Raw genomic sequence first — 19,508 nt, forward strand, 5'->3', positions numbered from 1 at the left:
CTCCTGCTTGTCCACCAAGGCCCAACCCACAGGTCACATCCTCCAGGGATCTCACCCACCCACCATATTGCCACCTCCCATCCAGAGATTTCAATGTAAGGACTCTGGGGCTTACCTGCCTGTCACACTCTTGGGCTCCTGCAGGGCCATTGGTCTGACAGAGCCCTCTGGGCAAGGGCATTATTCTGTGATAAGGGAAACCTATGCCACTCTTGGGTGCTGTGTGTGCAACCACTTGCCCTTCAGGAAGACATTTCAGGCAGGCTGCTGGCAAACCAAGACAACTGGTGTGTTGGTGCTTTGGAAGTCTGGTGAAGGATCTGGATTCAATGGATGGCTACCAGAAGCCCCTGGGACAAGAATGACTAGGACTGGCCATTGTAACTTGGCCAACATAAGAAGCCTTCAAAGTTGAAGGAAAGCAACTGGATTGTGAAGATCTGCAGGACGAGGCCCTGGCTTCTCTGCTTCTCTGATTTCTCTCATTACCTACAACAGCGCTGGGCGTAGAGATGGTCAACCCTGACCCTTTCAAAGCTCAGCACAGCATTAATCTGGGGAGTTTCTTCAACCCTCCTTCCCTCCACCCTGCCTCCACCCTAGCCACAAAGAAGGGGAAAAAGCACCCGTCCGCCCCATGCTCCCAGGGCGTCTTGTGCTTGTCACACACCTCTACCTACAAGATAGTATAGAAAATATCTATTTGGCATCAGTTGTTCCTGTTAGACTGGGGGCTCCTTGAGGGCAGGGGAGCTCATGTTTGACTTGAGGATCAGGCTCCATAAACCCTTCAACAGCATCTTATTTGGTCCCCAAGCCTCTGCTCCAGATCCCCCAACTCCTCCACACAGCAGCAGAATGATCCTCGCCAAACAGAAGTCATACCATTCTCACTTACCTGGCTAAACCCCCCAGAAGTTTCCCAAAGAACTTGTCCTTCAAGCCTCATTTCCATTGATATCTCCCGGGGAGGCCCCACCTCACCCAACAGTCCCTTTATCGTGTCTTCTCTTTCATTTTCTTAATGGAAGTCGTCACCATCTGAAATTATCTGTCTTGATTCCATGGCTTCTTTACTGCCCGACATTGCCCTAGAGGTAAGCTCTCAGAGAGCAGGGAGTTGCCCTGTCTCGCTGGTCCAGCACCTGGGACAGTGCCCTGCGTGCACTTGGTCCTCCAGGAATATAAGCCGACTGAATGAGCACCTGCCCCATGTTGGTTTAATTGAACCGAGTTACTGTTTTCTCACTGAGGGAATGAACAGCTGATACAAAATGCAAGTGAGCTGCTTGTGGGGTCGGGGGAGGACCAGGTGGGAAGCAGATGAGCCCTCACAGAGGGTTTGGGAGGCCCTGCTGTGGAGCAGACCCCTCTCCTCAGACCTCGGCAATATTTGAAGGCGGTTGTCATGACCTCCGTCCTCACTTTTCCAAACTCAACACCCTCGGTCCTTCTACTATTTTCCCCTTGGAATGTTCTCCTTCCATTGTGAACAGGTGCCTCGGAAGCTGAGGCAATTTTGATTTGTAAGAGTCATCCCTGGTCAGATGTGACCTAGTTCCCTCTCAAAGGCATTTCCGTCCCTGGAAGGAGCCCAGCTACTTGGGACGGCACCTCACCACCAAGACCAGGAGGGCGGAAGGCAGCAAGTGAGGGAAAGGCTCAGAGAGAGAATGCAGGAAGGGCAGGGGAGAGAGGGGCGGATCATCAAGAAAAGGGAGAGAGCAGGGGGTGGAGAGGGAGGGAATACACTGGAACTGCGCTGGGCTGCCCCACGCCACGTGCCAGAGTCCTGCTACCCGACTGAGCCTGCTGCTGGGCCACCGTCCTCCTCGTCTCACCTCAGCTTGGCAACAACCCCTCCTCACTGTACAGTCAGTTCTGGGGACACGGGCAAAAATGGGAGACCTCACGGTGGAAAGGGATATCCTGCGGGTACTCACAGAAAGAGGCCCTGCGGCCCTCCGGGTGCTCACTCTCCCCGTCTCTCCTGTGGTGGGATCTCTGAAGATGGGGGTTGGGTCCACACGGCCTTGGGGCTGACCCAAGACTTGCGGGAGAGGGGTTGGTCCAGGCCTGTTGTTTCAGGCCCAGAGGCAACAGGTTAAGCAACCAGTTGTTTCAGTCCTGTTGTCAGTCAGTTTCGGTCGCTTTGGTAACTGGAAAGTCATAATCCACAACACAGGGCTTTCCGAAATATGCTTTCAACAACTGCAGGGAGGGAAGGCAGGGCGTCGAGGGAGGATTCTGGAGTTTACTTCAGAGCAGGGCTTGTGCCAAGATTGCCTCACTGGACTGATGAACCCTGAGGCCTTTCTCAGGGAAACAGCACAAGCTCTCTCTCTCCTGTGGGGTTGCAGGACGCGCCTGCCAGTTGAGATGGGCCTGGGGCACCTTGGGATCCGGCTGCATTCGGCTTCTCTGAGAAGCGCCACCCCGGTCTCTCTCTGGCTCTCACTGGGACTGTGGTGGCAGCCCGCTGCAGGGCCTAGTGCCCGTGATCTCAGTCCCACCCTAAAGCCATCCCACAAACCACTGATGCAGAGACTTTCCTAAAATACAAGTGTGACTCTGTCATTGTCCTCCCTAAAAGCCCCAGTGCTCCTGCCCCCGTTCTCCTGCGGAAAGCGTAGGCTCTTGGCCTGGGGTCTGCCCAGCTCCCCTCTGTATCTCCTGCCTCCCCCTCAAACAGCCCCTGGGCTCCTCGTCCTGCTCCAGCCCCACATCTGCCCCCCTCCAGGCCTTTACACACGTGCCCTCCTCTTTCTGAGGCGCCTGCATGTTGATGCTGTGGCACCAGCACCACCAGCCTTGATGGGGCTCGAATATTTGCCCCCTCAGGGAGGCAGCCAACTCCAGGACGGCCTTCCCACCTCACAGTCCCACCAAACGTGACCCCTCTCTGGCCTTTCACTTTCCACGTTGGAGTCATCTGAGGAATGTGCTGTCTGCCCTGCAGGCCTGGGACTCCTTAATGACAGGGTGGGGCCTGACTTCTCCTGGGCGCCCCTCACAGGGCTCTGTGACACCCCACATACAGTAAGTCCACAAGTAATGTCTGTTGAGTGAGTGGATGAGTGGACAAACAGGTGAATGACTAGAGAATTCCTCTCTCCCCTCAGTTCTGGAAGCATCTCGCAACACCCAGGCCCCAGAGCACAGTCAGAGGTTCGTGAGGTGTCTGGGCAGAGTCTGGCAGCTCTGGCTGCCGCTGTTCCTCCTCACCCCTCCCACAAAGGCATCCAGAGGTTCAGGCTCCACTGCCAAGCAGGACAACGCCCCTTAGAGGAACTGGGAAGCCGGCATGCACCACAGGCTCTCTGTCCCTTAGTCACCTGGATGCCGGGGAATCCCCCAAAGGTCTTCTTCCCAAAAGGACTCAAGAACCATAGGGGTGCTCACCCATTCTCACCTGGAGTGAGAATCCGAACTGGACACCGACACTCTCCTTCCTCATCCCAGGGTGGAGCCGGCTCCCCTCTACTCAACAGAACCGGAGTTTTGGAACAGAAGGGCTAATGGGATGGCAGTGGTTAAGTCAACTTGACCAGCTCTCTCGAACTATGTTTAAAGGGATCCCAGAGGCCCTGTGAGAGTGGCTTCTGGCCAGACCTTCCCCTGGGCTCTAGAACCACCTCCTACACTGGGACTGAGCCAGCAGAGAGAGGAGGCAGATGGAGAGCTTGGCATCTCAGAAGCTCTGTGCCTGTCGTCCTGCTGCTCAGCTGCTCCACCCTCTCCCAGCCTCGAGGTGGCCAGGCTGAGGGCATCCTCCTAATGCCCAAACTGCCCCACCTCACACTCTCACCACACAGCCTCCAGCTCCGTAGGGCCCTAGGACCACCCACCTTCACTCGCTCATCCAGAAAGCTCACTGAGAGCGTGTTCCACGCTGGCACCTGGGGATATGGGGCAGGTCAGCCACAATCCCTGCCTTCAGGACCATTGTCAGACTTGCAGATAAGGGCTTATAATTCTGCACTGGAAGTGCAATGGTAGGAGTGTCAGAGAGTTCTAGGGGCCTGGAGGAGGATGAAGATGCATATACCTGAGGTGGTCAAGGCAGACATCATGGAGGCAGTGACAATGGTTCTGGGCCTTCGTGGGTCCTAAGGAACTTACCGGAGACCCCAGGGTGGGGACAGCATTCCTGGTGCGAAGGCAGAGGCTGGGGACAGCCTGGATGTGATTTGGGGAAATGTTCTAAGAATGGGTGGCTGGCCACGTGAAGGGAAGGGGAGACTCATACTGTGTCCAAGGATGTGGAAGGAAACCAGGGTTAATGCTCGGCAGACACAAGGAGACAGACTGTGGCCCATGTAACGAAACACTTCGTCAGTGTCGGGGCCAAGGAGGAAGCTCCCTTTCCTGCAGGAGTTCAGGAAGGGCTGGGCCAGACACGTGGCAGGGGTGCTGGGGAGAATCACTCAGTCATAGGGGTGGGACAGGCTGAACTAAATCAACGATATTCAAATCTTTTTCAAGACAAACCCTTTTCTTGGAATAGAAGCTTCTCTGTGCAACCGTGAAGGCCAGATGACTGAGTAAAGCCTGGGGGCTCTGGATTCCCAGCACCTCGCGGCCCCTCCTCCAGTTTGAGGTTCCGTGATGGTGCCCAGAAGCCTTCCATCTGCTGGTTTGAGCCCACCCTCTGCCTCCCTCCTTCTCCACACCTGCTCCTGACAATTGAGCACGGCGATGAGGGAGCTTCAGAACACCTGCACCGGCAATGCTGCTGAGAACCTGCCATTACCAGCCCCTCCCCTAGGTGCTGGGAACAAAGCAAAGACAGATCCCACTTTGCCCTCACGGAGTTCTCGGTCTAGAGGGGAGGCAGAGTCACGAACATTTAGGGCACATTGTGATAAGTAGGCTGTCAGATGCAGTCGAGGAGGGGAGCCTTCCCTCCCCACCCTACTGGAAGCATCTAGTCCTGGTGAGGCCACGGGAAGAACCCAGGCTCCCCCCGTCTCTGGTCAGTTCTCTTTCCCCTGTACCAAGCTGCATGCAGAAGGGGTGGCCACCCCGGGACATGAGGCTTGGGCACAGGGCTGTCAGAGTGAGTCTCTCCAGCGGTTGCATCCCCAAGTCAGACAGGGGAGGGCCTGGGGCTTCTAAAGTCCGCTCCCCAAGCTCCCCACTTAGTGGTTCCCGGAAACACCCTCATGCCCTCGAGTCAGAGCCCTCAAATTGCTGCACCCCCAGCGGAGCCCTGCGCCCTCAGAACAGGGACCCCCTCAGTCCACGGTAGGCAGCCTGGGGCCCCGATCAAACCAGGTGGCGTGGGAGAGCCAAAAGGGCCGGCTGCTCCTTCCTTCACACTCAGCACCGGAGAAGGAGCTGGAGATCCAGCCCCAGGAGAAGGTGGATTCACGCCCTTTTCTCTCTGTGCCATCTTGACCAGCTCTACCACTGTGGGCTCTTGACTGGTCACTTCTCCACTCCAGGCCTGCTTTCCTCATTTGGAACATAGGGGCTTGATGACTGGCAGTCTTTAGCTGCCCCAAACCAAGAGGAAGGGATACTCGCATTTTGCTTTCTATGATGACAGTGAGCATTTTGACAGGCTGGCCAGGTTGTCCTGAGCTGGGACGGGGTGACTAGGACCTGAAGTCACAGCTAAGGAAACAGTCGGGGAGGTGAGCCCAAGGAGCTCAGGACAGCCCCACATTGTCACTGCTCCTCATTTGTTATTACTGAAGGAAGGGCTTGAGCCCCAGTAAAGAGGCTGGGCAGTCTAAGTCCCAGACCTCTGCAGGGCCGGGTTGGGAAGGGGATGGTGGGAGAAGCACACAGCACACTTGCTTGGAGGAAGACTTTATTTCATCCTTCAGCTAAGGTGTATGGCACGCAGCACTGTGCCCTAGTTGGGCAGGGCAGGGTGGCCTGGCCTCCGGATTAGTGGCTGTGGCCGTGGCCTCCGTGGCTGTGGCCATGGCCTCCATGGCTGTGGCCATGGCCCTCGTGGCTGTGGCCATCGCCCTCGTGGCTGTCTTCATGTTGGGAGCCACCTTCCCCGAGGCCTCCTCCATGGTGGTGGCCTGGTAGTTTCGGGGCATTCTCGTGCATCTTCTGGTGAGAGGCGAGCGTCAGCCTGATCACCAGCATGATGAACTCCTCGAAGCTGAGCTGCTTGTCCTCATTGGTGTCCAGGTCCTCCAGGATATGATTTATGGCTCCTTCATCCTTCTGCTCATTCTGTGGGAGGAGGACACAGGATGGTCAGGGCAGGATGTGGCCAGGGCTGGGGACAGGGAGCACAGCAAATGACCAATGGCAAAGGCACAGGGACACCTGGCTCCTGGGACTCTATTCAAAAATTAAAACTGACCACGGCTGAGCGCCCACAGCATAGGAGACACTGAGCGTGTGCTGGACACTTTCCCGCTCGTTCCGCAGACAACTCAGGCGCCATGATTCTCTCTGTTTACAGAAGAGGAACTGAGGTCCAGCACCTTGCCTGAGGTCACAAATCAGTAAGGAGAGAAACGTCCCCTCATTTGGTCCTCATAAAGATGTTAACAGAGACTTGGTATCTTCCTTGAGGAAGACGTGAGGAAACTGTCTTGGAAGGGTCATCAGCTTTTGCAGATTGACGAGGCTTGGGGGCAGAAGGTGGAAATGCACATTCTGATCCCACTCCGAGCCTGGTCTGGTCCCATTCCCCGCACTCCTGTCCACTTGGCTCCCTCCTGGTCCCTGCCCCTCCCTGCCCCCTCAGGGTCACTAATTAGTGACACTCATTTCAACCTGCACAGTGGGGAGCACCTGAGTAAAACAAGATGGTTCCGAACTTGTGTGGGGACAGAGAGCAATGTGGGTGCTGCGTTGCCCCCAAAGGCTGATAAGGCACACAAGGGGGCGCGAGGTGAGGTGAAGGGTCAAGGCGTGGCAGAAGGGAGTTGGTTACAAGACTGCCACCCACTGGCAGGTACCCCTCAGCTAAGGCCCCTCCCCAGAACCTGGGGTGCCAGCTCAATGCGCAGCCCTTCCTGCTCCTGCCGAGCTTCAACACGCTCTGCTTTCCTGCACTTTAGCCATGGCTGCAAGGAAGAGCATCACTCCTGAGCCTCCCATGGGCCAGGTCCCAGCTTCCCCTCCGGGCCTGTCACTCTGCTTCTGGCAGAGGATGTCGGGGGATGGGGCGGGTGAAGGGGTCACAGGGCAGAAAGCCATGCCCACACAACCTCTTGGCTGTGCCCTCTCTTGTCTGCCCTGAGCCAGCGTCCTGCTCTCTGAGCTCCCCCTCATAGGAGCTGTCAGCATCCCCAAGACCTCCTACTGCTGCATTCTCCACCTTTCCAAGGTGGGGAGGGGCTCCAGGGAAAGCTGGCCTGCTCCAGGATCCGAACTGAGCCTGGGACCCAATGTCCCATCCTTCTTAGTCCAGGCCTCAGTTTCCCCAAAGTGCCCACATTTATAAAGAAGACTACAAGATCCAGTGGAACTAATCCTCCTTTGTCCTACAACTGCTTAACCATTTTCAGACCAGGGAAATAAACTCACGTGGTACTGAGTGCTTTGTACATGCAGTGCTGGGCTGGGTCCTTCCCCCAGCGTGTGATTCCCACGAGACCCTTGGGATGAGAAGCCCTCTCAGGTCTTCTCCTCAGGTCCCTACCGAGGCTTAGCGTCTCCTCGCCTTCTGCCAAGGGTCGTCCTCAGCTGCTTCCCTCCTCAGCATTCCCCTCTCAGCTCAAATGTCGCCTCCTCAGCAGGGCCCTTCTTGTCCACCTAACGAGTCACCTCTCCCCATCCAGCCCCAATCACCACAGCGCCCTCGCATGTTTTCTTTCAGGCACTTGTGGGCACCGGATTTATCTGTGCTAGGCATTGGTCAGCATCTCTGCTGTGTATCTCTTCCATCAGGACAGTGGGTCTCTGTTCGCCACTACGTGCCCCTGCCGAAGACAGGACCTGGCACACAGGACACGTTCACTCAGTCAGTCTTTCCTGACCCTCTCGGGCCGTCTAACTTCCAGCACTTCCAGTGACAGGGCCCCCGCTGCCTCTGGAGGAGGGGTGGAAGGAGCTGGAATTTTCTCTTTGATAGTTGCAGATGTACCCCATCCTCCATGCTCAGCCCAGACTCTCACCAGGCCGGGTCAGACCTGCCAGGAGTCCAGCCCTACCTGGAGGAAGTTCGCCAGCTCTTTTTGAACCAGCTGTTTGAATTCCTTCTGGTTCAGGGTGTCTGGGTGCCCCAGCCGCACAGAGTACTGGTGGAAGACATTGATGATGGTCTCTAGGTCGCGCTCCATCTGGGACAGTTCCGCCATTTTTCTGCACTCTGTCTGAGGATGGACAAGCAAGGGTTCAGCTTCTTAGAAGAAAAGGCTGTCAAGCTTCCTGGACACCCCCTACCGGCTGCTCCAGGAAATGAAGGGGGAAACACAGAAGAAAAGAAAACGTGGACTGCAACTGAGTTGGGAGACGACCCTGTCCACACATGGAGAAATGGTGTTTAGAATATCTGGAGAATGCCAAGAAGCAGAGCATTTGAGGACAGAACGATCCAGCAGAACAGGACCTAAGAAAACATGAAGGAGGCTTTAGAATGTGCAGGTCAATCAAGGAGGGCTTCCTGGTGGACGGTTTGAAAGGAAGATGGGGGAGGAGTAAGGAAAGTAGGCAGGCCGGCTCCTGCCCAAGGTCGCTGGCAGCTCACTTACCCAAGCCGAGAGCCACACAGAGGGTTGGACTGTGTGGTGCGGGCCCTGCATTTATAGGCCACTCCGGGCCGGGACACGCAGTCCTCTCGCGGGAAGATTGCTTCACAGGTGAGCAGGGTGGTAACCTTGCGCTGGGCTGTCACTGCCAGAAAGGGGCCGGGGTGGGGCAGGTAATGTTCACATAGCTCCTTTTGCCTTTCTGTGAAATTCTTGGCCCTCGCCTGGAGCTGGTTTGGGAGGAAGCTGGTTGGTTAGTTCACCTCCCCTCCACCCGAACCCTGCCCTCCCTGGGCAAGCCAGCCAGCTGCCTCTCCTCTGGCACCCGCTCTGCCTGCCCCCTTTGAGGCTGTGCCTTCCCACCTGTGCTAGCCCGGGGCTGGCGGCGGGCTGTGCACACCTGGGGTGCCCGACCCACTCTGCCTCCCCCATGTGGGCAGCCCAATGAGGATGGCTGCGCCTCTGAGCCTGCCTGACTCTGTGATAAGTGCTCTTCAGAGAACAAGGGGTTGGTGTGGGTTCCTAGACTCACAGGGGTAGGTCGGAGTTAGAAGGGCCCTCGGAGTTGGTCCAGCACCTTGTATCGCAGGTGCAGAAAATGACGCCCAGAGAGGGACCTGAGCAAGGTTGGTGACCTAGCCAGACTTGCGCCCAAGTTAGCAAGGAGGAGGGTGACCTTGCTTCAAAAGATGGGAGATGCTGAGTCTACAGGGATTCCGTCCCTGGAGATGCAGAGAGAGTCTCTGATCGCCTCTAACCTCTGAGCCCGGGTGAGGAGAGAGGGGAGTCGGGGCTCTTTCCTCTGACAGACACTTCCGGGACCCTCATCTCTGCTGGTCACTGGCTGGCCAGGCAGCGGGGGAAGCAGCCATGAGCAGGACAGACACAGGCCCCCCTCGCTGAGCTCACAGTTGGGGGGAGACAGAGTCTGAACAGGCTCCCTGGTGAGGCGGGAACAGAGGTAGGAGGGTCAGGAAGCAGAGACTTTGCTTCCTATGGTTTGAACTAACAAGTTCCCAGCTTATCCCGGTGAGGGCGAGTGGAGTGTCCACTTAAAGAAGCTCTTTATGCCTTTGGGAGGAGGGAGGCTAAGGGGAGGGAGGCATCTCCCTAAGTTGTTCTGGGCCGCGAAGCTATCACTCGATCGATTCCCAAAAAGGATCCCAGGGTTTTCAGAAAGGGAGACACCATTCCCTCTGCGCCTTCCCCTGCTTTCCCCTCCCAACCCCCAAACCCGGCAGTAGAAGGAGTTATCGTGTTGGACGCAGATGACCACTATCAAAGCTCCAGGTGCGAAGAGGTTATCAAAGCCTCTGACATAAAATCTTCCTGAGTCTTGCCTGGTGACCTCCATTCAACACCACAGACTCCCCTCAGCGTGCCTTGTGTTAGCCCAGTTACCACAGCAATGCAAACTGAGAGGAGCAGAGCCTCAGGGCCACACGGGGGCACCACCGAGGCCTGGGCATGGCCCCGGGCCACCCTGCAGCGCACCCCTGCAGCAGTGGGCTAGGTTCCTCCCTGAAAGCACACAACCAGGCTTCAGCAGCCACGCCTTATGCCATGAGAAGGAACTGCTCTAGGGGACAACTGAGTCAGATCCCAGTTCCCTGCCCCTTGGTATGTGGAAGCAGAACAGGTCCCAGCAATGGAGGAACAAAGCTCCTGGGGTGTTTGAATAGTTCAGGTTGGGGAGGCTGCAAGAGGAGAGACTGGACAGGTAGGGGCATGAGCAATTGATGGGGAAAACAAGACGCGTGTAATGGTGGTTTTATTCTGAGCACATGAATTATGTTGCAACTACATTTTGGACGCCCCTCCCGCTTACTCAGCACCATGGGCTGCACTGCTTACCCAGATTTCAATAACTGATGTTGACACAAGGCTGTGATCCTACTAGGAAACTGGCTGTGGTGGTGAGTGTCCAAGGTCACTGTGTCCTTTTTTATTTTTCAGGTGAAATTAACTCTATTTTGTTTTCAGCTTATTGGAATATAATTGATATACAAAACACTGCACATATTTATTGTGTGCCATTTGATGAGTTGGCACATATGCGAACACCTGTGATCCCGTCCCCACAGTCGAGGTTATAAACACACCCCTCACCCCCAAAGTCTCCGGAGAGCTCTGGTTTGTGTGTCTGTGTTGGGCGGTAGGAACACTCAACATTAGACCCACCCTCTTCACGCGGGTTTAGGGGCGCGCTACTGTACTGGGAGCCAGAGGCACCATGTCGACCAGCAGACCCCTAGGCCTTCTGCCTCTGGTGCTGTACCTGTACCTTTCTACCCGCTGAACAGGAGTAGCACCGCCTGCTCTGAGGGTCCCCTCAAAGGGGATGAGACAGCACCAGAGGAAGCCTGCGGGATGCTCAGTTTTGTCTGCTTTCTCTCCCTCCCTTTACTATGGCATTCCATATGCATTTGAGAATACAGGAGACTCTGCGGAGCACGTAAGTGCATTACAAGACAAGACAGAACAACAGACACCTGTGAATCTGCAGGATGCTTTTAGTCCCCTGGACAGATACCAGGTGATTGCCAAAATATTCTGGCAAGCACAGAAGGAAAATAAAACATTTTCTGTTTGCTAAAATGTCTAATTCTTGAGAGCACCCAGGCAAACAGGAAGAGGGGTCAGGCATGCTTCCAAAATGACTTGTTAGCATCTCTCACTCAGACTCTGAGTTTCTTCAGATGCTGAAGCTCTTCCTGGACAAGAAGGGGCTGCCTCACTGCCTGGGCCTGGAGTGTGCTGGGAATGAGGACACTCAGTGGCTCAGAACCAACCCCCTGGGGAGACAGTGTGGCCAGTGAGGTACCAGGAGAGGTGTGGATGACAGGATTTGACAGGGACAGCCTCAGGGGAGCAGGCATTCCAGGCAGGACTGGGAACCTGGCTGAAAATTGTAAGAGTGGCAGGCATCAGAGAAAGCACAGCTGAAGGAGGCCCTGAGATGCCCGGCAGGACTGCAAGGGCTAAGGGGAGAGAAAGCCTCCAACCGTGGTGGAGAAGCAGAGGCCATGCAATGTGAGCTTGGAGCTCTGAACAGTTATGGTGCCGGTAGGATTCCCTAGAACCCTGGGAAGATGACCGATGATGACAGATTCTGCGCTCCAGAAAGCTCCTGGAGAAGGCACTAGGGCCCAACAGGGCACCAGGCAGGCCGAGTCATGGCAGAGACCCCTGAACAAAGGGCTCGGTGCTGAGGGCTTCCAGCTCTGCTAGAGTCACCGAGGCTGATTCCAGAAGGGACAAGAAAGCTCTGCTCCATATCAAGAGGGAAGAGAGAGAGGGATGCAGCTTATTGGAGAAGGCAGCTAAGGGCCCTGTACAGCCCAAGGCACCAACCGGGACTTTGAGTTCCACTCAGAACGTCAGTCCAGTGGGAACTTCTAGAGCTCAGGTCTAGGAAGTGGCTGTTTCTAAGAGCCTTGAAAAAAACAAAAATGGCCATTCTTTCACTTTGCCGATGGGAAAGACGACCATTTTCTGGTGACTTGACCCCATTCTGTGAATCTGCCATCAGCATTCCAGAGACTAAGGCTAATGCCCACAGGAGTTGAGAGCATGGAGCTCCCTGACCCACAAGTATTCAGCTTAGTTAATACAAGGGCCTCCGCCTGCTCCAGCTGCAGAGACACTAGGGGAAGGTGGTGAAAACTCAGGGAGGGGAGAGGCAGTGAGACACCTCCTCCATGGGCATCCAAACGGAAGTCAGTGGAGGTCTCTGCTCCCCTAGCCTGCATCCCGCCACAGAGAACGAGAGGGAGAGGGTTTCCTCCATAGAGAACAAGGGCCGCCCCTTCCCAGCCTCCGGGACCCCAGAACTGGAGAAGCCCATGACCCTGCAGATGAGAAGGCGTGGGTGAGGACTTGGTCTGGGGATCAGCCCACACTGTCCAAACCAAATCACCACACCACTGGCCTAAAGCTGAAAACAGGAGCTGTTCACCCCCAGGGCAGCCGGGACCGTCGGAGACACCACTTGACTGAGTGGGAGCCCAGCCAGAGCCCAGGCCCCGGCTCTGAAGTGGCAGCTGTTGGGGTTGGTGTATCAATGTAAGCAATTACTGGCCTGAAGGAGATGGCAGGAAATCCACTCCCCATCCGGGTTCCCCGTATACCTGGGAATACAGGGTGCCCCCGAGGATCCACCCCCTCAGTGAGCTGCTTTCCAGGAAGGCACCCCTTTCCTTGCTCTTGCACAACAGGCTTTATTAAGAGCTGACCATCCTCTTAAAACAACTGCTTACACTTTAAATGGGTGAGTTGTGTGGTATGTGAACTAGATCTCAATAAAGCTATTTTTTTTTGGCTTTTTCTTTCTTTTTTTTAAAGGACTCCATAGATATTTTTGGAGTGAGGAGTGTTTATAACAGAGACCCTCTACTGGCAGATGCTTGACCAGCTGGGAATGATTTTGAGGGTGAGGGAATTGCAGCCGGTTGTTCGGAATAGACGCATCAAGAGCTATCTTGAATTGGTTGTGTTTCTCTGTTGGGCGGTGGTCTTGAGATGCCTGCCCTCTGACTCCCAGTGCACAGTTAGCTAGTGTAGATGGCCAATTTGGGGGAAAGACATCTCCTGGAGAGATGAGGTAGGAGAGACATATTGGACCACCTGGACCCATGGGCAGGAAATGTTTCCTGAAGTCAAATTACCGTGAGGGAATTGGGAGACCACGCCAGTGACAGAAGAGACACAGGAACAGTAGGAGCTGCTGATGGAAACTCTCCCAAACCCAGCCTTCCTGAGGGCTTTGGGTAAGAACACCCAGAGCATCAGAACAGGAACTGAAATAGCAGAACTTGTTTCCCACCACAGAGCACTGCTGAGCCTGGGCTTTATAGAGGGCATCTCAGCAGCTTGACGGACAAACATCCTCTATGGAATTGTAAAAATGGCCTCCAACATCAGTCCCATAGCAAATAGAAGCCACCACAAGAGGCTGCTGCTGTCTATCCCCTAGTTCATGAGAGCAGAATTGATCCCAAGACCCCCACTTGCCTGAGGGAGCCCTTGGCTCAAGAAGGAGATGTGGGAGCATGAGCAACTAACTGGGAAAATAAGAAGCACACAACTATAAGTGATTAACCAAACCATACCTATTGCATTTCCGGGTTCTGAGGAAGAATCCCATTTGTCTCACAGATCAGTTGGCTCCCCCAGAGTTGGAGCCAGCTGCTTTTTGAGACACTAGCTATAATGGTGTCACAAGTTTGGTTGATAGGGCTGGATGTGATGTTGACCATCAAATGTCAGTGCTGGGATGGGCTGAGCTTGAAGGATTCCTACAGGATACCTTCAAACTCTTGGACAGCACAGAGCAGTTGGCAGAATATTCTGGAGGAAAATGAAGGCAAATAAAGTGGTTTTTGAATTTGTTGAAAAGTTATTTCTCTGTGAGACCCAGAACAGATAACAGAAGAGGAAAGTGCATCAGAAATTATTTTTGAGGTCTCTAACTCAGACTGTAAATTTCTAAATCTCTGAACCTTGTCCTAGAAGAGGGGACTCAGAGTAGCTGATGTCTCCAGAGTCCTCGCGTAAGGTACCATCTATCCTGCCCCAAGCCTGGTGTTCCAGATGCAGGCTGTGGAGAACGCAATTCAGCCTATGGAGAAAACTGAGAGTTACCAGCAAGTAAATGTGTTTTCCAATAAAGACATTAACAAACTCATGGAAAGAACTAAGTCCAACTTGGCTGGAGCACATTTCTAAAAAGTCTGCAAAAGTAGCAATTATTCAGAAAGAGAAATGAAGGAGGCAATGAAATGCAGAAACAGGAGTGCCCAGTAGGGAATTAATTTACTTCACATGTCTAATGCCTCCAGAGCTCCCATTACTCATCATTTATTTTTTCTTGTCTTATAACACTGACTAGGGACTCCAATACAACTGTTAAATAGAAATGGTAATAAAGGTGTTGGGGCTCAGGGCAGGCTGCCCCAAGATTTTGCCACATGGCATATTGATTCTTTGGAATTAAAGCTACTTGAGAAACAGCCAGTGCAGAAAGGGCGCTCTGACCTCCTCTGCCCACCCCACCCCCCCCCTTCCGGAAAGCAGTAGTTAGTCTCCCACATGAAAACACGCCCTCCCTGCACCCGGAGGAAGAGAGACACCCTGAGCGCCAGAGATGGGGAATTCAGGGCCAAGGAGGCTGTGATGACAAGCTCTGCTTAGATTCCTTGCTAATTAAGCACCCAAGCCTGAGTTCTTTGTCTTCTCAATCCTTCTCAATTGTATTGTTCTTTGTCTAAAAAGTATAAAAGCTGCTTGCCTTGGTCACTTCTTAGATCCCATTTTTATGGAAACTTTATACACACAAATTGGATTTGTGTTTTTATCTCTTGTTAACCTACCTTGTGTGGATTTAATTATTAGACCAACCAAAAGAACTCAAGAGGAGTAGGGGGGAAATTGCCCCCTCTGTGTCAGGGGCATCTTGTATTCTTCCAGTCGTTAAAGAGAAATGTCCAACATTTCTCCATTAAGTACGATATTTATGATTAGATCTTAGAAGATACACTTTATCCTGGAGGGTTCTAGAACCAAAGCAGGAAAGAAATCCAGAGCATCCCATTTTGATTAGATATTTTGCTCTAGACAGCACTGGGGAAAATGGGCCACAGTAAAACAGGGTACTGAGCAAGCTGCCCTGGGTGGAGCCTTTGCTGGGCTGGGTCCATGAAGAGCCTCTGCATGTGCTTTGGCTGCAGGATAGCTCCATGCTTTCTGCTGCTGAATAGGCTGACTCGGGAGAGAGAGGAGGAGGCTCCAGTCCACTGAAAGAGGGATGGGTCCAGATCATTTGAAGGAGTTGCTAAAGGCCTGTGCCCTGACCTTAGCAGCCAGCTCAGACGGTGATTGAGCAAATCACAGAATTGGCCGCTTAAGAATTTCTACAGCTCCTAAGACCAGAAGGAAGTCTCCCCATTGGGGAAGGGAGGGGAAATTGTTACTGAGACAACACCTAAAACCTTAGGGAAATCAGAATGCCAACCTTCCTGTTCTATGATTGTTGACTGGAGGATTGCTCACACCAGGAAAAAAACCCACAGTAATTGGGGCGTGCCTGGTGAAGTCCTGGACAGAGGAGAGGACCCTAGAGGGAAGTTCCTGCTGACACCTGCTGTGCCTTGCTCCTCACCTGTGGATGGCAGAGACCCTGCAGGCGGTGAGGACGAAGAGGCCAGAAGGGCTGCGAAGGAAGCCGGGGCCTCGGCGCACAGGACAGAAGCTGGCTGGAGGAGAGCACTTTGCGTCGGAACCAGAGTTTCTTACCTGGAGACAGTGGGGCATCTAATCCCAGCTCTGCCACTTGCCACATGAGTAAACTTGGTCCAGCTTCTTAACTTCTCTGAACCTCCTCATATGCAACCGAAATAGTGATTACCTATCTCAGCGGGTTGTTACGAGAAATAAATAAAACAAGCTATCCCAAAGTCTCGTGCCAAAAAGCAAAATGATCAACAAACAGTGGGCCCATGTCAAAATTCCTGTTTTCATTTATTAATGAAAGAATCAGCAAGAAGTTTTTTGAAAAATGGTTTGAAGAATATTTGAGAATATGGAAAGATAATCAGGAAAGGAATGCCAAAGTAAAATTCTTAAGTTAGAGATAAGACTCTTTTAACTTTCGACAGGGCAATAAAAACCATAACAGGTAGGAGTTTAACATCTCTACAGGCTGCTATGAAATCATATTACCCCATCAAGCAGATATAAACTACTTCTTTATCCATTGTGATTTGTTAATCAAATACACTGTGCTGCCCATATTCCATATTCCAAAACTGTCAGGTGATGGAAGGTTAACAAGGAGCAAGGACTTGCTTCTATTCAGAGAGAGTCTAGTGTGAGATGAAAGATTTAAGCCATCACCATTTTACGTTTTTCCAGGTTGGAGATGGTTTTTTCCTTCCAGCCGGAGCCCAATAAGTGTTTGTAGCTATCTCTCCCCTTGTCAGCCCCGTTGAATTTAGGCTGAACTCCCAGGTTAGGAGGCCAGAAGATAGGCTGGTACTTAAGTAGAATGGTTCTGGATCCCAAGTGGAGGCAAGTATGAGGAAGTCTTTTCCAATGGCATAAGCTCTTTTGTTCAGCTGCTAAGACACCAAGTGCCCAGTTCCAGACCCCACCACACCATTTAGGACTTTTGTCACGAGCATGAGGAACTTGGATCTAGTCAGGAGCCTAGGGTGGAGAATGCAATCATCCCAGAGAGGGCTGGAAGCCCCTGCTGTGTTGATGCAGTGGCTTGTGCCTCACACATGCAGAGGGGCCTCAGGCCAGCCTCCATGTCCAGGGGCACAGTGCACCCCCACCTTCACACAAAGGAGGGTTGGGAAGAGATGTGGACAGCAAGAGAGAAACTGATTTAGTCCTTAAGCAGCACACGTCCCCACAGAGTTCAACCACATACAAAACAACAAGAACAGACATACTCCCCCTTTCCTTACAAAAATACGGCAACTAGAAGTCTTCCTAACTTTTTAGGGGTCTTAGTGTGTAAACACATACATTCAAAATGATGCATTCAACTTCAATTCCATTTCAGAGATGCACAGACAGGACACAGTGAATGGGATTAGAATCATCATCAGGAGGGAGGACTCAGGAGTGGGCATCCTGCTTGGCCAGGCCAGGGGATGCCAGCGGCCCACAAAAGGAGTCCTCTCCATGGCCTCCTCGTAGATTCTCCTGCAGAGCACTGCTGCCTGGAAAACGCCTTCTGTCTTCCACTCACCACGCTAACCTCCGCCCCATCAGAAATTTTCCTTCTGCGCAGTGATTGCCCCATTCACCTGGTTGGGAAACCAGAGGCGTAGCCGTTCTGGAAGTGAGCAGCTGCTCCGGCTGGCCTGAGGCCCCGGGCAGCTGGCCAAGCCCGGCTGCTATAAAAGGGAGCCAGCACTCAGCCCTGCATATCCTCTGTCAACTCTGTTTCAGGGAGACCAGGTGAGTGCGATCGTCCCTGTCTGCCCCACACTTTGGCCTTCCTTTAGGGAGGGCCAGGGAGTGGAGCAGCCTTTTCTGAGAGGGGGAGAGAAAGCTCAGGGAGGTCTGGACCAAAATCCAGAGCTCCTGGAGGAGGAGAGTGAGATAGGGACAGAGAAAAAGCCGAATCCCCTAGCATTTTCAGGTGAGGGCATATTCATTTCTCAAGCTAGGCCCTTCTTGGGCAGAGGGAGAGCGCATAGGGAGAGTTAGCAGGCACTTTGAGAGTGTGTGTGTGTGTGTGACCCTAAGCCCTCCCAACCATGTATCCATGTGGTCCCTCCCATTCCCATCATAGCCGTAGCCATCACTGGGTTTTAGTTGTTAGGTGGTACAGGCCAGGACAAAGCCATGACTTGGGATATGAACCTTCTGAGTATGCCCCTAGTCTTCAGTCTGCTGTGGGCAGAGGCACCATCCCCACCCTGGAATCCCCATGTACTCCCTCTTACAGGCAGGGCAAATCCTTGGGCACCATGCTGACAGACCTGGAGAAAGCCATGGACTCCCTCATTGATGTCTACCACAAGTACTCCCTGGTTAAAGGGAATTACCACGCCGTCTATAAGGACGACTTGAAGAAATTGTTAGAGACAGAGTGTCCCCAGTACACGAAGGTGAGGAGGGGATGGTGTGGTTGGGGTTCTCTGCCAGGCTCTGAGGAGGCCCTGAGTCACTGCTCCCCTGTGCTGCTCTGTGGAGACAGCCAGGCCTCAGCTCTCCCTGAGATCTTCAGACACTGGCCTCTTTCTCCTCAATCTTGACAGGAGAAGAATGCAGACGCCTGGTTCAAAGAGTTGGACTTCACTGCGGATGGTGCCATTAACTTCGAGGAGTTCCTTGTCATGGTGATCAAGGTGGCCCTGGTAGCCCATAAAGCAAGCCACCAGGAGTAGCAGCGCTATGACCCGTGGGGCTGGCCCTTGGACTTGTCCCTGCAGAACAATAAAGTAGTTGATGCCTCAGGCCTCTCTTGGTCTCCTGCTTTTCTCTGGCGGAATGACGTTCCCGGCGGGTGGAGGGAGAATTGGAAAACCCTGGAAAGAAAAACAGGCCTCTGTCGTCTCCCACTCCCCATCTCTGGGAACCTTCAGTGCCCACCACTGTATGTTTCCTCCCCGTGTTCTCCCCAAACTATTCCCGAGTCTCTTCCAGCCCCACGGTCCTGAGTCATTGGTTCCAGGACTTAAGAATTCTGAAACGTCCAAGACACTATAGCTGATGATTTTCCAACATGTCCCAAATGGGTTATATGGGAACAGGGTCATGTAGGGAAATTCATAGTGTTCTGTGAAATCAACTTTAATTTCCAGCTAAATGTCTTAGATGCCACTCTTGGGAAATTAGGGAGATAACTACGTAGAAGGTTCTGTGTGTGTGTGAGAGAGAGAAACACAGAGAGAGAGAGACTGATTGTGTGTGTGGTGTGACTATAGGTGGATGTTGAGAGTCCTACATTAACTACACTGATAGCCCCCTCACCCCACACCTGTAATTTCTCCTTAGAGATTTTGGAAGTTTTCTTTCCCTCTCCACTCTCAACCTCCTAACTTCATTAAATAAAGGAATGGGCAGATCAGCCAATAAATCGATAAAACTCAGCTCAAAGAATAGGGTATTCAAATGCTGCCCAGCAGGTTAAATGCTCTGGTGATTAGTGAATCATCTAAAATAGCCTTCCCTTCATTACTCTGGATTGTCCAAGGGCCTGGTAAAATGGGGAGGCCAGAAGAAAACTGGCGCCTCTCACCAGAACCCAACCCTCAAACTGAGGGTCCATTGTCAACCAGTGAAAACAAAAACCAATTTAAGAGGGAAACCATTATCTGG

General features: G+C 53.1%; 2 protein-coding genes across 4 annotated transcripts; one reads left to right on the forward strand and one right to left on the reverse strand.

Annotated features, from left to right (window-relative positions):
- Nucleotides 1-5,801: 5,801 nt before the first annotated feature.
- On the reverse strand, nucleotides 5,802-8,899 carry LOC106846277 (protein S100-A9-like). 3 transcript variants are annotated; one of them, XM_014864984.3, is made up of 3 exons: nucleotides 8,673-8,899; nucleotides 8,133-8,294; nucleotides 5,802-6,198 (listed from the first exon to the last, which is right to left on the reverse strand). In XM_014864984.3, exons 1-3 carry the CDS (start codon nucleotides 8,721-8,723, stop codon nucleotides 5,899-5,901), a joined length of 513 nt encoding a protein of 170 aa, XP_014720470.3. In that variant the 5' UTR covers nucleotides 8,724-8,899; the 3' UTR covers nucleotides 5,802-5,898. The 3 variants fall into 3 exon arrangements, with proteins under 3 accessions (XP_014720470.3, XP_070353690.1, XP_070353689.1); XM_070497589.1 differs by having other exon boundaries at nucleotides 8,133-8,290; nucleotides 8,673-8,829; XM_070497588.1 differs by having other exon boundaries at nucleotides 8,133-8,530; nucleotides 8,673-8,693.
- Nucleotides 8,900-17,508: 8,609 nt separating this feature from the next.
- Nucleotides 17,509-18,645, forward strand: LOC106846208 (protein S100-A8-like). The gene is made up of 3 exons (XM_014864841.3): nucleotides 17,509-17,639; nucleotides 18,133-18,295; nucleotides 18,446-18,645. Exons 2-3 carry the CDS (start codon nucleotides 18,155-18,157, stop codon nucleotides 18,572-18,574), a joined length of 270 nt encoding a protein of 89 aa, XP_014720327.1. The 5' UTR covers nucleotides 17,509-17,639; nucleotides 18,133-18,154; the 3' UTR covers nucleotides 18,575-18,645.
- Nucleotides 18,646-19,508: the final 863 nt, after the last annotated feature.

Source organism: Equus asinus, chromosome 25 (genome assembly GCF_041296235.1).
Source record: "Equus asinus isolate D_3611 breed Donkey chromosome 25, EquAss-T2T_v2, whole genome shotgun sequence".
Lineage (NCBI taxonomy): Eukaryota > Metazoa > Chordata > Mammalia > Perissodactyla > Equidae > Equus > Equus asinus.